At 38.7% G+C, this 15,522-nt stretch overlaps 1 protein-coding gene across 7 annotated transcripts in view; it reads right to left on the reverse strand.

The window, feature by feature from the left end:
• The window catches only part of Tbc1d5 (TBC1 domain family member 5), a 518,011-nt gene that overhangs the window by 201,079 nt on the left and 301,410 nt on the right, over positions 1–15,522 (reverse strand). For all 7 annotated transcript variants that reach the window (XM_031348347.1, XM_031348346.1, XM_031348344.1 and 4 more), the window contains one exon: positions 6,031–6,133. In XM_031348347.1, coding sequence (XP_031204207.1) covers positions 6,031–6,133 — 103 coding nt within the window. The remainder of the gene's footprint in view (positions 1–6,030; positions 6,134–15,522) is intronic.

Consider the following 15,522-nt stretch of genomic DNA (forward strand, 5'->3'; position numbering starts at 1 on the left):
AATATATTAATTTGAAAATTAATATTACCAACATATCCTAATCGATTGAAATCCAATAATATGAGGAAGTGGAAATTTGATGATTGTCATCCAATGATCACTCTAATTAGGTAATTGGAGAAATAGGTCCAACATTGTAGAATCTATATACACTGTCAGCTTGTTTGTTTGTGACAGTGTCTTGCTGTGTACAACATAAGGGTCTTGAAATCTTGCTTCCCCTATCTCAGCCTCTCTATTAATAGTATTGTTTATTTCATGTTTTTACAATATACTATGGTTTTCAGAACAGCTTATATATTTTACAAGTATTTATATACCCAAAAGAAACATAGACAATTAACTAGGGACGTTGCTTGTAAGAGAACAATAAAGATTGAGACTGAATGCTTTGTTTGACGTCTGTAACTCTTGTATCAATTTGAAGAAGAGGACTTTATAAGTTACTCTTTCTCTGAGATGAATGCTTTTCCAAATTATCACAGCTAATGAACCAAATTCTTACCCTCACCTAATGTCTGTGCCACACTCCAAGCAGAACCATTGTTCATTGAAACCATTGGTGAATGACTTTATGGATAGACCATCTTAATACACACACCATTTCTTAAATGAATGTAACCTGTTCTCTGTGGGCAGAGAATAAAGTCACTCACTCAAGTCAAATAGTTTTGACCATAGCAGGAAATCTGTATCAAAAAATTGAGCCTACAATTCATTTCTTGGTGCAGCAGAACTATCAACTTTCAGCTTAGCTATGATGGAGGTAAAATCCTTTGGTGATGTGAGGGTCATTGAAGTACAGCCTTATTACAATGAAACCCAATGTCTAAAAATTGTTCTTATTTTGGGCTTGTACCACAGTAAGAGCCAAGATTTTAAACTCTACTAAATACAAAACAAACAAAAAGACTTTATATATTCATGTTCATTTAAGAAAATACTAGTAGTGATGTATTGTTTTGAAGTATACCGTTAATAAGTTTGGAGTTATTTAAAATTTATATTGAGAAAAATGTATTTTCACTATTGCTGTAAACGAGCATCTACATAAGACTGTTAAACTGATTGTTGTTTTATATCAAACAACTTTTATAATACTCATTTTTATTGTTATTTTATAAATTTTAAAGAATATGACAAAAAATACCCTATCAATATGTACTACATTTGTGAATATGTACATCCAAAATAATCAATAAACTTTCATAAAAAAAAAGAAAGTTGAGCCATGACACTTAAAACAGTATTAGTAAATCATAAATCAATAAAGGTATAAGACAATATTTTTGTTATTTTTTATTAGATATTTTCTTTACTTACATTTCAATTGATATCTCCTTTCCTGGTTTCCCCTCCAAAAAGAAAAAGGGGAAAAAAACAAAGCAAAAAACAAAACCCTGTTCCCTCCCCTACCCCACCTGCTTACAAATCCACCCTCTCCTGCTTCCTGGTCCTGGCTTTCTCCTTCACTGGGGCATAGAACCTTTATAGGACCAAGGGCTTCTCCTCCCATTGATGACCGACTAGTCCATCCTCTGATACATATGCTGCTGGAGCCATGAGTCCCACCATATGTACACTTTGGTTGGTCATTTAGTCCCTGGGAGCTCTGAGGGTACTAGATTGCCACGAAGACTGCATGGCAGCAGTATTTGAGGCGAAAACTTCAAGGAAAGGCAGTCTCCTGCCCCTGCACTGTTGCCTGGCACCCCTAACTCAGAGGAAGCCCAGATATGTCCTCGTACTCGTGTGCTAGATGCCCACCAAGATATGATTTATTTACAGCTAGAAAAAGAAAATCGGACATTACTCTCTGACCTTACCAATGTTCCAATGTCCTAGCCAAACCCTGGCCTGGAATTCTGTAAGGAGTGTTACCCACCCAGAACTAATTGCCTCTGGCATTGTTGGGGGGGTGATTATGAAGGGGTAGGGCATTAAAGCTTACAGAATGAGAGACTGATCCCAGGGGTATGTCAGGTGGAATCCTCATTCTTAGTCAACAAAAGGCAGGCCATATTAGATTTGCAGCTGAATCACTCCTAGGAACTTGCTTAACAAGTGTTCCCTGGGGCTAACCTCTGCTAGCCCAGAAAATTAGCATAGTTGAGGAACTTACTTAGGCTGACCCAGTCTGTAACCAAAACAACAAACTGAATAGGAACTATCTGCACTTGGCTTCTAGGCCAAGGTGACCTTAGTCAGAGCTAGCTTTCTTTCAGATTGTAATCACTGCTTAGTTCCTGCCAATTGACATGGATATACTTTGCTGCTGACTCTTTGTGTTCCTAAGGAAGGGCGAAGTACCTGAACCTTGCTTTGATGTATCTTGACCATTGTACCACATGATTCTTTCAAACCCTTTTGTATCGACTATATAGACCTGACTCCATATTTGAAAAATACACTCAGATCCTACACTACTTGTGTTGAGTTTGTTTGTCACCAGCCGAATCCCATGCACACCTGGCCAGAACCCATCATCCTGCGGTACAAGGGACCCCATAAGAAACCTCAGTCCGTGGCACTAGTTAGTTCATATTGTTGTTCATACCAAGGGGCTCCAAACCCTTCAGCTCCTTGGGTCCTTTCTCTAGCTCCTTCATCGGGGACCCTGTACTCAGTCCAATGGATGGCTGTGAGCCTCTGCTTCTGTATTAGTCGGGCACTGGCAGAATCTCTCAGGAGACAGCTATATCAGGGTCCTGTCAGCCAGCACTTGCTGGCATCCACAATAGTGTCTGGGTTTGGTGAATGAATATGGGAAGGATTCCCAGGTGGAGCAGCCTCTGTATTGTCCTTCCTTTAGTCTCTGCTCCAAACTTTGTCTCTGCAACTCCTTCCATGGGTATTTTGTTCCCCCTTCTAAGCAGGATCGAAGCATTCACATTTTGGTCTTCCTTCTTTTTGAGTTTCTTGTGGTTTGTGGATTGTATCTTGGCTATTCAGAGCTTCTGGACTAATATCCACTTATCAGTAAAAAATTGTATTATTTTATGCATATAAGTGTTTTGTTTGTATGCATAGTTGTGAACCTAGTGTGTGCCTGCTTCCCATGGAAGCCTGAAGGAATGGGATTCGTAGATGGCTGTGAGCTACTATGGTAACTGTGGGAACTGTACCTAGGTCCAGGTTCTCTGGGAGAACAGCCAGTACTCTTAGGAGTTGAGCGACCTCTCTAACTGTTTAGTTCTATAAAACCCACAGTGAGTTTCTTAAATACCTGGGAAGGAGAAATTACTAAGTTTTATTGTATGCATGTGAGTGTTCTGCCTGCATGTAAGTTTGTTCATCAAGTGCAGTATCCACAAAAGCCACCAGATCTCATGGAACTGGGAGGTATAAACAGTTCTTAATATCCACGTGGATGCTAGTAACTGAGGTCTCCTGCAAGAGCTGTGAATGCTGTGAACTTCTGAGGCATCTCACTAGCCAGGAAACATTATTAGGTTTGCCCTCAATTTTAGATTAGTAAAACATGCTTAATAATTACAAGTTGAAGGACACTGCTCAATGGTAAGAATTTTTGACACATAGAAGGGCCTGGCTTCAATAGGAAAATCAAAAACAAAATCAGATAAACAAAGTAAGAGAAAATGGCAAGTATATACACAACTTTAAAAGAGAAACATCTACCAAGTATAATCACGATTCAACTTGCTATAAATTTGAGGAAACACAGCATGCTTAAATGGGTACTATGATATCCCCAACCCCATCACAGCCTTTCTGCTCTGTTAAAGCCTTTTGCCCTGCATACTCTTTAGTAGTCTCTGTACTCCAAACCCATGCCTGTGAATGCAAAGGTAACAAAGCTCTCTTCAACAGCCTGTAGGCTCACAAAATTGAACCTGTTCTTTTATCTGCCTGTGTTCATTTAGCCCACCAAGCAGTCTTTATTAAAGTAGCGACATCAGGCAGTCAAAGTTCATTAATACCATTTATATAATCTCTGCAATTTCAATTAACTCAGCAAGACATTCTCCTACATGATAACAGTCTCATTAATTCAATAAAATCCCATAACTATTAACAATATGGTCGATGTTAAACGGGGTGTCACCTAGTACAAAATAATAGCTTTAACAGCTTGTGATGAAACTGAAGGCTTTTTTCCTTTAAATTTGATACGGTTAAATATTCAGTCCTTCTACAGAAAGGTATTATTTCTTTGTAAGAAAAAGACTTCTATGGAATTTAACATGTAGAAGGGGTAATGAAGTCTTTTAAAGTGAGACCCACGTAGAAGAGTTCAGTAATTTTATATTCAGTAATTGATAGGCTTGCTTTAACTTATCTAATGTAACTGTCCATATTCCTATCTAGGCTTTCATACATATATACTGGTCCACATACATTAAATGATGGATGGTGATGTCATATTGATATTTTTCTCTGTGCTGGGGCTTGTTTTCATTATTAAAGACTTCCTTGTTATAGTTTTGCCTTTTTCTAAAGAGAATTGAAGAAGACACTAGAAGCTGGAGAGACCTACTACCTATGGTCATAAACTGGTGGAATTCCTAATGTAAAAGTGACTTTCCTTCCAAAAGTAATTTATACATTCAGTGTAATCTTTATCAAAATGCCCATGTTGTTATTTATATAAATAGAAATTAAAATCATAAAATTCATATAAAAGTATAGAAGACCTTAGATAGGCAAAATAATTTGAGCAAAAGCAATGTAAGCCAAGTTACTGTTTTAGATTTCAAGCTGTACTATGGAGTTATAGTAAATAAAAGGAACAGCATATCACGCAAACACAGACATGGAGATAACGGAACACTACAAAGACCCAAAGGTGAGTGCTGTAGTCTGGGGCACTCCACCCCAGTGCTAGTCTCCCAGGTCGTAAATGTGAAATGACTATGAAAAGTTTGAATGAGATTGATACCTCAGATTATTACTTAGATCATACATTAATTTCGAAAGGAGACATATGTATTTAAGCTTTTCCTATTGAAAAACATGCTATTATTTTCCTATTTGTTCCGCTGTTGCTTTAGTACTTCAAAACATTTATAGTGTTTCTTAATACAGTTTCTATAACTTATTATCAAATTTATCTGCAGACATTTGAATTAGATATATATTTCCATTCCAAACAGCTATTGATAGGGTGTAATATGGACATTTGGCATTAAGCTGGGTGTGTCTCAATGGATGTAAACATCTAGCTTGTAAGAAGCTCTGGGTTTGGTTGTTGGAACTTAAAAACAAAAGATATATATACCATAGCATCAAACATAGAACTGAAGACAAACATCATCTGGCTTAAGACCTTTGTAAAATTTATTAACTGTTGAATACTGTCTTTTCCATAGTTATTTTCTGTTTCATTAGGCTAGAATTTAGTAGTCATCAACTAGATTTAACTTTTGATTGTCTTAAATTTAGTTTGAATTTGCATTTTATATATTCTTGTTAAAATAAACTACCCCACTATGTAAATTTTTAGTGCAACATAATAAACTTAAATATGAATTTTATATGCATTTATATGTTAAATGATTTACATTTCAAAAATTAAAATATTTGTTTATTAATGAAATGAATCAAAAGTCAGAGGTCCAAAAAAAAAAAAATCTATGTATAAACTTTAAAACTGCAGAAGGTCCTTCTGCTACAGGCATTTAGAGGGATTGAACACCAGATTAGATTGCTTGTCACAAGACAAGTAACAAATGCTGACTTAACAACAATATTTACACATGTCTTTAAAACGTTTTATGAGTAACCTAGCTGCAAAGATGCTACATATAGATAAACTCCACACGTTCACAGGGAAGACTGAACGCTTGTCGGGAGAAGGATTGCCTATGACCGGGAAGGTGGGTGGAGATGGGTGGGCGGCCTGGACCTCACTGTGCATGCTCTTTGCTCCCTGCAGATGACAGCACTACTTCGGTTACTTAACACTGTAACATCAGTCTGGACACAACAAAGGTTGCTATACAGTCCTATCATCTCTTAACCTCTAAGGGTTTGCCATCAGTGGGTATCACCTGGAAGGCATTTTATTACCTGTTTATAAAGCAGCTGCTCGTTTTCTCTAGCATAACAGAACAGAACATCTGTAAGAATTTTTCTCACATTTTCTTGTTGGAAAAACTGCATTTCAGGAAACCTGAAACAAACAAAAAAAATACATGTATTTAACCTAACTCCACAAATATTCTCAGATTCTCATCTCTAAAATATTTTATTTCAAGGTCTGCAGAACATTTCACTGTTGCTCTGTTCTATGCAGCTTGTGTTATGGATAGGATTAAAAAGGGGTGATAAAAGAAAAGAAAAATCACTAAATCCCTCAGGCACATGCCATCCTTCAACCACTAAAAATTTCAATTTCTTTCATGTACTTCAATGATTTTGTGTAGAAATTACAATGGTGTGAGAAATAAATAATACAGCCAACCTATTTGGGGGTGGGAAACTGGTTTGCTTTTAGCCTGCCTGTGGGGTTTGTCTGTTTCTATCAGACAAAGAGTCTAGTCTCATTAAATAGCCTAATCTTGTGTGAACATGGTAGTCCTCCCGCCTCCATTACCTGAGTACTATGATACAGTTGTATGCCACGACATCCAGGCACTTCATTTGGTTTTCTGAAAATAAGACTATGACTGTTTATATAAGTAACTAACTTTTAAAGATAATCATTGTCACTATTTGCCTTTGTATAAGGATTTCATCCACACATTATAACATTGTTTGTTTCATCTGCTTAAACTGTGCAATGAAATAGAACATAAGTTAGCAAGTCATAAGCAAATGTCTGTACAAAACATTCTACAAGGTGCTCTGGTACACTGTGAGATAGAAAAAGGCAGACATTCTGTCCAAAGAGTGTTCAGTTCCCTAGGATGTAATGATATACAACTAAGAGCACATAGGGAACCCAGCAATGCCCAGGCACAATGTAAGGTATGGAGGCCCGTCAGCTGGAAGCAACTGTCAGCTACAAGTGTCAGCTGGAATCAGTCACACAAGGTTTAAGCGATAATTTGTGAGGAAGATGACCATGATCATTAGTGTGAAAGGCAACTAAGTCAGAGGGTCAGAAGGCAAACAAAGCACTCAGTGGATCAAAGGAGGCCATTGGAAAGTTGAAGAGAAAGGAGATGAGTGAACTGATGGCAGATGGGAGCTTTGGTACAGAAGAAAAAGTGGGGAAAGTGTGGAAAAAGTATACTGAATTTAAAATTCAGTAACCTCCCAGGTCTCTGGTGCATTCGAGAGGGTCCCCCCAACCTCTCCCAAGGTTGTCTGTTTCCATTCTTTCTGCTGGCCCTCAGGGCTTCAGTTCTTTTCCCTCACACAATACCAGACCAGGTTCCGCCGTGCTCCACTTCCCACTTCACGTCGGAACCTCCATCCTCACTTTTTTTTTTTTGCTTTCTTTCTCCCAAGTAGGACTGAGGTGTCCTAACTTGGGCACCTCAGCTTGTTGACCTTTTGAGTTCTATGGACTGTATCTTGGATATTGTGTACTTTGTGTGTGTGTGTGTGAGGTGGCTAATACCCACTTATTATTGAGTACAGATCATGAATATACTTTTGGGTCTGAGTTACCTCACTCAGGATGATATTTTCTAGTTCCATCAATTTGCCTGCAAAACTCAGGATGTCCTCGTTCTTAATAGCTGAGTAGTATTCCATTGGGTAAATAAACATTTTTGGTATACATTTTTCTGTCGGGGGACATATAAGGTGTTTCCAGCTTCTGGCTATCACAAACAAGGCCTCTATGAACATAGTGGAACATGTGCCCCTGTGGCTTGGTGGAGCATCTTTTGAGTATATTCCCAAGAATGGTATAGTTGGGTCTTTATGTAGATCTATTTCCAATTTTCTGAGAAACCTCCAGATTGATTTCCAGAGTTTTGTACCAGATTTCAATCCCATCAGCAATGGAGTAGCAGTCCTCTTTCTTCACATCTTTGCCAACACGTGTTGTCATCTAAGGTTTTCATCTTAGCCATTCTGATTGGTGTAAGGTGGAATCTCAGGATCTTTTTGATTTGCATTTCTCTGATCACTAAGGACATTGAACATTTCTTTAGGAACTTCTAAGCCATTCAAGATTCCTCAGGTGTGAATTCTTGGTTTAGTTGTATACACCATTTTTGGTTGTTTGAGGTTTTTTGGTCATTAACTTCTTGAGTTATTTATATAGTTTGGAAATTAGCCCTCTATCGGATATGGGGTGAGTGAAGATTTTTTTTTCCCCAATCTGTAAGTTGAAAATTTGTCTATGTCCTTTGCCTTACATAAGCTTTCTAGTTTCATGAGGTTGCATGGTTGCATGTATCAATTCATGATCCTAGAGCATGAGCCATTGGATTTCCGTTTAGGAAATTTCCCCCTGTGAAAATGAGTTCAAGATCATTCATATTTTCTTTTGTTATACAGTAATATTATTTTTTATTAGTTAATCTTTTATTTACATTTCAAATGTTATCCCAGTTTCCCCATCAGAAAACCCCCACCTCATCAACTCTCCCCTTGCTAACCAACCCATCAACTCTCCCTTCCTGACCCTGGCATTCCCATACACTGGGGCATAGAGCTTTCACAGGATCAAGGGCCTCTTCTCCCATTGATGATCAACAAGGCAATCCTCTGCTACATATGTGGATTAAGCCATGGGTCCCTCCATATGTACTCTTTGGTTGGTGGTTTATACCCAGGGAGATCTGGGAGTACTGGTTCTTTCATATTGTTGTTCCTCTTATGGGATTGCAAACCCCTTTAGTTCCTTGGGTACGTTCTCTAGTTCCTCCACTGGGGACCCTGTGCTCAGTCCAATGGATGGCTGTGAGCCTCTACCTCTGTATTTGTCAGGCACTGGTAAAGACACTCAGATGTCTGCTATATCAGGCTCCTATCAGCAACACTTGCTGGTATCCACAATAGTGTCTGGGTTTGGTGACTGTATATGGGATAGATCCCAGGTGGAGCAGTCTCTGTTCTACACTTTGTCTTTGTAACTCCTCCCATGGGCATTTTGTTCCTGCTTACAAGAAGGACCAAAATAACCATACTTTGGTCTTCCTTCTTCTTGAACATCAGGTGGTCTGTGAATTGTACCTTGGGTATTCCGAGCTTCTGAGCTACTATCCACTTATCAGTGAGTGCATACTATGTGTGTTCCTTGTGATTTGGTTACCTCACTCAGGATGATATTCTCCAGATCCATCCATTTCCGTATGAATCTCATAAATTCATTGTTTTTAATAGCTAGTACTCCTTTGTGTAAATGTGTCACATTTTTCATTCCTCTGTTGAGGGACATCTATCTGGGTTCATTCCAGCTTCTGGCTATTATAAATAAGGCTGCTATGAACATAGTGGAGCAAGTGTCCTTATTACATGTTGGAAAATTTTCTGAGTATATGACCAGGAGTGGTATTGCTAGGTCCTCAGGTAGTAATATATCCAATTTTCTGAGGAACCATCAAACTGATTTCCAGAGTGGTTGTACCAGCTGGCAATCCCACCAGCAATGAAGGAGTGTTCCTCTTTCTCCACAATCTCTCCAGCATCTGCTCAGGGTTGTTTTTATTTGCATTTCGCTGATATCTAAGGATACTGAACATTTCTTTAGGTACTTCTCAGCCATTCAGAATTCCTCAGTTGAGAATTCTTTGTTTAGCTCTGTACCCAATTTTTAATAGCATTGTTTGGTTCTCTGAAGTCTAATTTCGTGAGTTTTTTGTCTATTATTAGATATTAGCCCTCTATCGAATCTACGGATGCTAAAGATCTTTTCACAATTTGTTGTTCGCCATATTATCCTATTAACAGTGTTCTTTGCCTTACAAAAGCTTTGCAATTTTATGAGGTCCCATTTATCAACTCTTTTGTTTTGTTTTGTTTTGGTTTTGGTTTTTGGTTTTTCGAGACAGGGTTTTTCTGTGTAGCCCTGGCTGTCCTGGTACTCACTCTGTAGACCAGGCTGGCCTTGAACTCAGAAATCTGCCTGCCTCTGCCTCCCAATTGCTGGGATTAAAGGCGTGTGCCACCACCTCCCAGCATCAATTCTTGGTCTTAGAGCATAAGTATTGATGTTCTGTTCAGGCAATTTTCCCCTGTGCCCATGTGTTCCAGGCTCTTTCCCACTTTCTTTTCTATTAGTTTCAGTGTATCTGGTTTTATGTGAAGGTCCTTGATCCACTTGGACTTGAGCTTCATACAAGGAGATAGGAATGGATCGATTTGCATTCTTCAACATACTGACCTCCACTTGAACCAACACTATTTGTTGAAAATGCTGTGCTTTTTCCCACTGGATGGATTTAGCTCCTTTGCCAAAGAGCAAGTGACCATAGGTGTGTGGGTTCATTTCTTGGTCTTCAATTCTGTTCCATTGATTTACCTGCCTTTCACTGTACCAATACCTTGCAGTTTTTACCACAATTGCTCTGTAGTACAGTTAAAGGTCAGGGATGGTGATTCCACTAGAAGTTCTTTTATTGTTGAGAATAGTTTTTGCTATCCTAGGTTTTTTGTTATTCCAGATGAATTAGCAAATTGCTCTTTCTAACTCTATGAAGAATGAAGTTGGAATTTTGATGAAGATTGCACTGAATCTATAGATTGCTTTCAGGAAGATGGCCATTTTTACTATATTAATCCTGCCAATCTGTGAGCATGGGAGATCTTTCCATCTTCTAAGATATTCTTTGATTTCTTTCTTCGGAGACTTGAAGTTCTTGTTATACAGATCTTTCACTTGCTTTGTTAAGAGTCACACCAAGGTATTTTATATTATTTGTGACTATTGTAAAAGGTGTTGTTTCCCTAATTTCTTTCTCAGCCTGTTTACCCTTTGAGTAGAGGAAGGCCACTTATTTGTTTGAGTTAATTTTGTATATAGCCACTTTGCTGAAGTGGTTTAAAAGGTTTACGAGTTCTCTGGTGGAATTTTTTGGGTCGCTTAAGTATTCTATCTTAATCTGCAAGTAGTGATATTTTGACTTCTTCCTTTCCAGTTCGTAGCCTTTTGATCTCCTCGTGTTGTCTAATTGCTCTGGCTAGGACTTCAAGTACTATATTGAATAGGTAGGGAGAGAGATGGCTGCCTTGTTTAGTCCCTGATTTTAGTGTGATTGCTTCGAGCTTCTTTCTCATTTAGTTTGAAGTTGGCTACTGGTTTGCTGTATATTGCTTTTACTGTGTTTAGGTATGGGCCTTGAATTCCTGATCTTTCTAAGACTATCATGAAGGGGTGTTGGATTTTGTCAAATGCTTTCTCAGCATCTAATGAAATGATCATATGGTTTTTTTCCTTTGAGTTTGTTTATATAGTGGGTTACATTGATGGATTTCCATATATTGAACCATCCCTTCATCCCTTAGATGAAGCCTACTTGATCATGAAGGATAATGGTTTTCATGTGTACTTGGATTCGGTTTGCAAGAATTTTATTGAGTATATTTGCATCAATATTCATAAGGGAAATTGGCCTGAAGTTCTCTTTCCTTGTTAGGTCTTTGTGTGGTTAAGGTATCAGAGTAATTATGGCTTCATAGAACAAGTTGGGTAGAGTTCCTACTGTTTCTATTTTGTGGAATAGTTTTACAAGTATTATGTCTACTTTAAAGGTCTGATAGTACTGTACATTAAACCCACCTGGAACTACGTATTTTTTGGTTGGGAGAATATTTCTTTAGGGGATATGGGACTGTTTAGATCATTTATTTGAATTATAAAAAGACTTTAATATCTTTATTTCTTCTTTGACCAAGTTATCATTGAGTAGAGTGTTGTTCAGCTTCCATGTACATGAGGGCTTTCTGTTGTTTTTGTTGCTATTGAAGACCAGCCTTAATCTGTAGTGATCTGATAGGAGGCATGAGATTATTTCAATTTTCGTATATCCGTTGAGGTTTGATTTGTGACAGATTATATAGTCAGTTTTGGAGAAGGTACCATGAGGTGCTGAGAAGGCATATTCTTTTGATTGAGGATGAAATGTTCTATAGTTATCTTTTAAATCCATTTGGTCCAAAACTTTTGTTAGTTTCACTGTCTCTGTTTAGTTTGTGTTTCCATGATCTGTCTATTGATGAGAGTGGGGTGTTGAAGTCCTCCACAATTATTTTGTGAGGTGTAATGTATGCTTTGAGCTTTAGTAAAGTTTTTTTTTTTTTAATGAATGTGGGTACCCTTGAATTTGGAGCATAGATGTTCAGAATTGAGAGTTCTTCTTGGTAGATTTTTCCTTTGATGAGTAACAAGTGTTCTTCCTTATCATTTTTGATGACCTTTGGTTAATAGTTGATTTCATCAGATATTAGAATGGCTGCTCCCATTCTTGGGACCATTTGCTTGGAAAATTGTTTTCCATCCCTTTACTCTGAGGTAGTGTTTGTCTTTGACACAGATGTGTGTTTCCTGTATGCAACAAAATGCTGATCATAGACTCTGGTAATAAGCCTGGTGTAATTTTGATAGGTCTGCCTTTATATGTTAGTTGAACTTTTTCCTCTACTGCTTTTAATATTCTTTCTTCATTTAGTGCATTTGGTGTTGTGATTATTATGGGACAGGGGGAATTTCTTTATTGGTCCAATATATTTGGAGTTCTGTAGGCTTCTTGTATGTTCATGGGCATCTCTTTCTTTAGGTTAGGGAAGTTTTCTTCTATAGTTTTGTTGAAGATGTTAACTGACCCTTTAAGTTGGGAATATTCACTCTCTTCTATACCTGTTATCCTTAAGTTTGGTCTTCACATTGTGTTCTGGATTTTCTGGATGTTTTGGGTCAGGAGCTTTTTGCATTTTCTTTGTTTTGTCAATGATTCTATGGTGTCTTCTGCACCTGAGATTCTCCCTTCTATCTCTTATATTCTGTTGGTGATGCTTTCATCTATGATTCCTGGTCTCTTTCCTAGGTTTTCTATCTCCAGTGTTGTCTCCCTTTGTGATTTCTTTATTGTTTCTATTCCATTTTTAGATCCTGGATGGTTTTGCTCATTTCCTTCACCTGTTTTGTTGTGTTTTCCTGTAATTTGTTAAGGGATTTTTGTGTTTCCTCTTTAAGGTTTTCTACCTGTTTACCTGTGTTTTCTTTAGGGGAGTTATTTTTGTTCTTAAATTCTTCTATCATTTCAGAATGTGATTTTTAAATCAAGAATCTTGCTTTTCTGGTGTGTTGGGGTTCACTGTGTTGGGAGAACTGGGTTCTGATTATGCCAAGTAGACTTGGTTTCCTTTGCTTATGTTTTTGCACCTGCTTTTTGCTTTCTGCTTATCTCTGGTGACTTTGGCTTGTCCCTACTGCATGCCTGTGTTTCAGTACTCCTGGGAAACCAGTTCTCTCCAGGAGGAATTTGGGTATGGAGAGCTGTAGTACAGGGTCAGCTCTGGGGTGCAGACAGAGATCAGAAGGATCCTGTCCCTAGCTGATCCTTGGTTCCTGTGTCCTGATGGCTCTGTGAGGGTCCCCCTTGGGCCCGGAATTTGAAGAGAAGTGGTGGTCTTACCTGTGCTTGCAGGTGTGTAGGCACTCCTGGGTGACCAGCTTTTTCCTGGCGGTATTTGTGTATGTAGATCTGTGGCACAGAATCAGCTCTGGGAACTGAAGGAGACTAGAAGACTCCTGCCCTAGGCAGCCCCTACTTGCAATGTCCTCAGGGTTCCGACGGGGGTGGGTGTTTCCTCTGAGCAGCTGTGTTGGTCCTACATGCACATGTCTGTCCACACTCCTGCGAGGTTCCCTCCACTCAGGCATTATTTGGGTATGGAGCCCTGTGGCCTCCACTTTCTCTTCTATCAGATTTAGTGTTTTATGTTAAGGTTTTATGTTAAGGTTCTTGATCCACTAGGAGTTGAGCTTTGTACAAGGTGACAAATATGGGTCTAATTTCATTCTTCTACATACAGACATCTTAGTTAGACCATCACCATTTATTGATGATTTCTTTTTTTCTATTGTATGTTTTTGATGTCTTTGTCAAAGCTCAAGTGACAGCAAAGGGAGGGACCTTAGATGAAATGCCCAACAGTAGGGAGAGGGAACATATAGAGCCCACCTCCAACAGGAAAACAGAAAATCAAGTGAGGGATGGAGTTGCCATCTCACAGTCACAACTCTGACCCAAAATTATTCCTGTCTGAAAGAATTACAGGGTTGGAAATAGAGAGAAACCTAAGGAAAAGAAGATCCAGCTGAAGAGGAGGTCCCAAGGCCTGACACTATTACTGAGGCTATGGAGTGCTCACAAAAAGGGACCTATCATGACTGCCCTCCGAAAGACCCAACAAGCAGCTGAAAGAGTCAGATGCAGATATTTGTACCCAACCAATGGACAGAACTAGCTGACCCCTGTGGCTGAATTAGGGAAGGCTGAAAGAAGCTGAGGATAAGGGCAATCCTGTAGGAGGACCAGCAGTCTCAATTAATCTGGATGCCTGAGATCTCTCAAACACTGGACCACCAAACAGTCAGCATACACCAGCTCAGATGAAGCCCCCAAAACACATAAAGTAGAGGACTTCCGGGTCTGTGTTCATTTAGAGATGATGCACCTAACCTGGACTGGAGATAGAGTCGGGGTTGGGGACATTCACGTGGAAACAGGGTGCGTGTGGAGGAGGTGTGGAATGTGGAAAAGTTGGAGGGTGGACGAGGTGTGGGAAACAAAATATGGAGTGTAAAAAAATAAAGGAAATAAATTTTTAAAAAAGATGAAAAATATGATCTACTTAGAAAGTTAAAAACAAACAAACAAACAAACAAGCAAAACAAAACAAAACAAAACCACCAAAACTCAGTTACATAGTACAGGTTAAAAAAAAATCACATTTTTTATTAGGGAAGTGATAAAGACTGAAGGCAGGAATAAGACTGAAAGAAGAGGGTTTATAGGAAGGAGATTGTATAGAATGGGAGGAGGGGATAAAAACCTCACAAACCTAATAGAAAGGTCTGTGTTCAAATTCACATTGCACAAATTCTAGATGGGGCAGGGAGGTTTAGAGCTTCTCCTATAGGGTACTGGTCTTCTGAGGAAGAAGGGAGCAGATGAAAATTCTTATACATGGGACTAAAACATGAGTATTAATCTTTGAATAAAGATAAATTAGTTGCGAAAAAAGTGACCTCTTGGTTTTGAAATCACAAAGTAAAAAAAAAAAATTAAGAGAATGGAGAGGAGGACGACTACCTAGAGTACGGAATAGCAGGACATTACTATCAATTCTAGAGCATAGAGACAGAGTGTGTTACTACTACCTAGAGCATAGAGCTAGAGTATACTACTACTATCTAGAGCATAGGCACACCGTATCTTACTACTACTCAAAGCATGGAGACAGCGTGGATTACTACTACCTAGAGCATTTAGACAGAGTATATTACTAGTACATAGAGAACAGAGACACAGCACATTACGGCTACCTAGAACAAGGAGACATAGCACATTACTACTACCTAGAACATGGAGACACAGCGCATCACTACTACCTAGAACACGGAGACACAGCGCATCACTACTACCTAGAACACGG

This window comes from Mastomys coucha, unplaced genomic scaffold, assembly GCF_008632895.1.
Source record: "Mastomys coucha isolate ucsf_1 unplaced genomic scaffold, UCSF_Mcou_1 pScaffold3, whole genome shotgun sequence".
Classification (NCBI taxonomy): domain Eukaryota; kingdom Metazoa; phylum Chordata; class Mammalia; order Rodentia; family Muridae; genus Mastomys; species Mastomys coucha.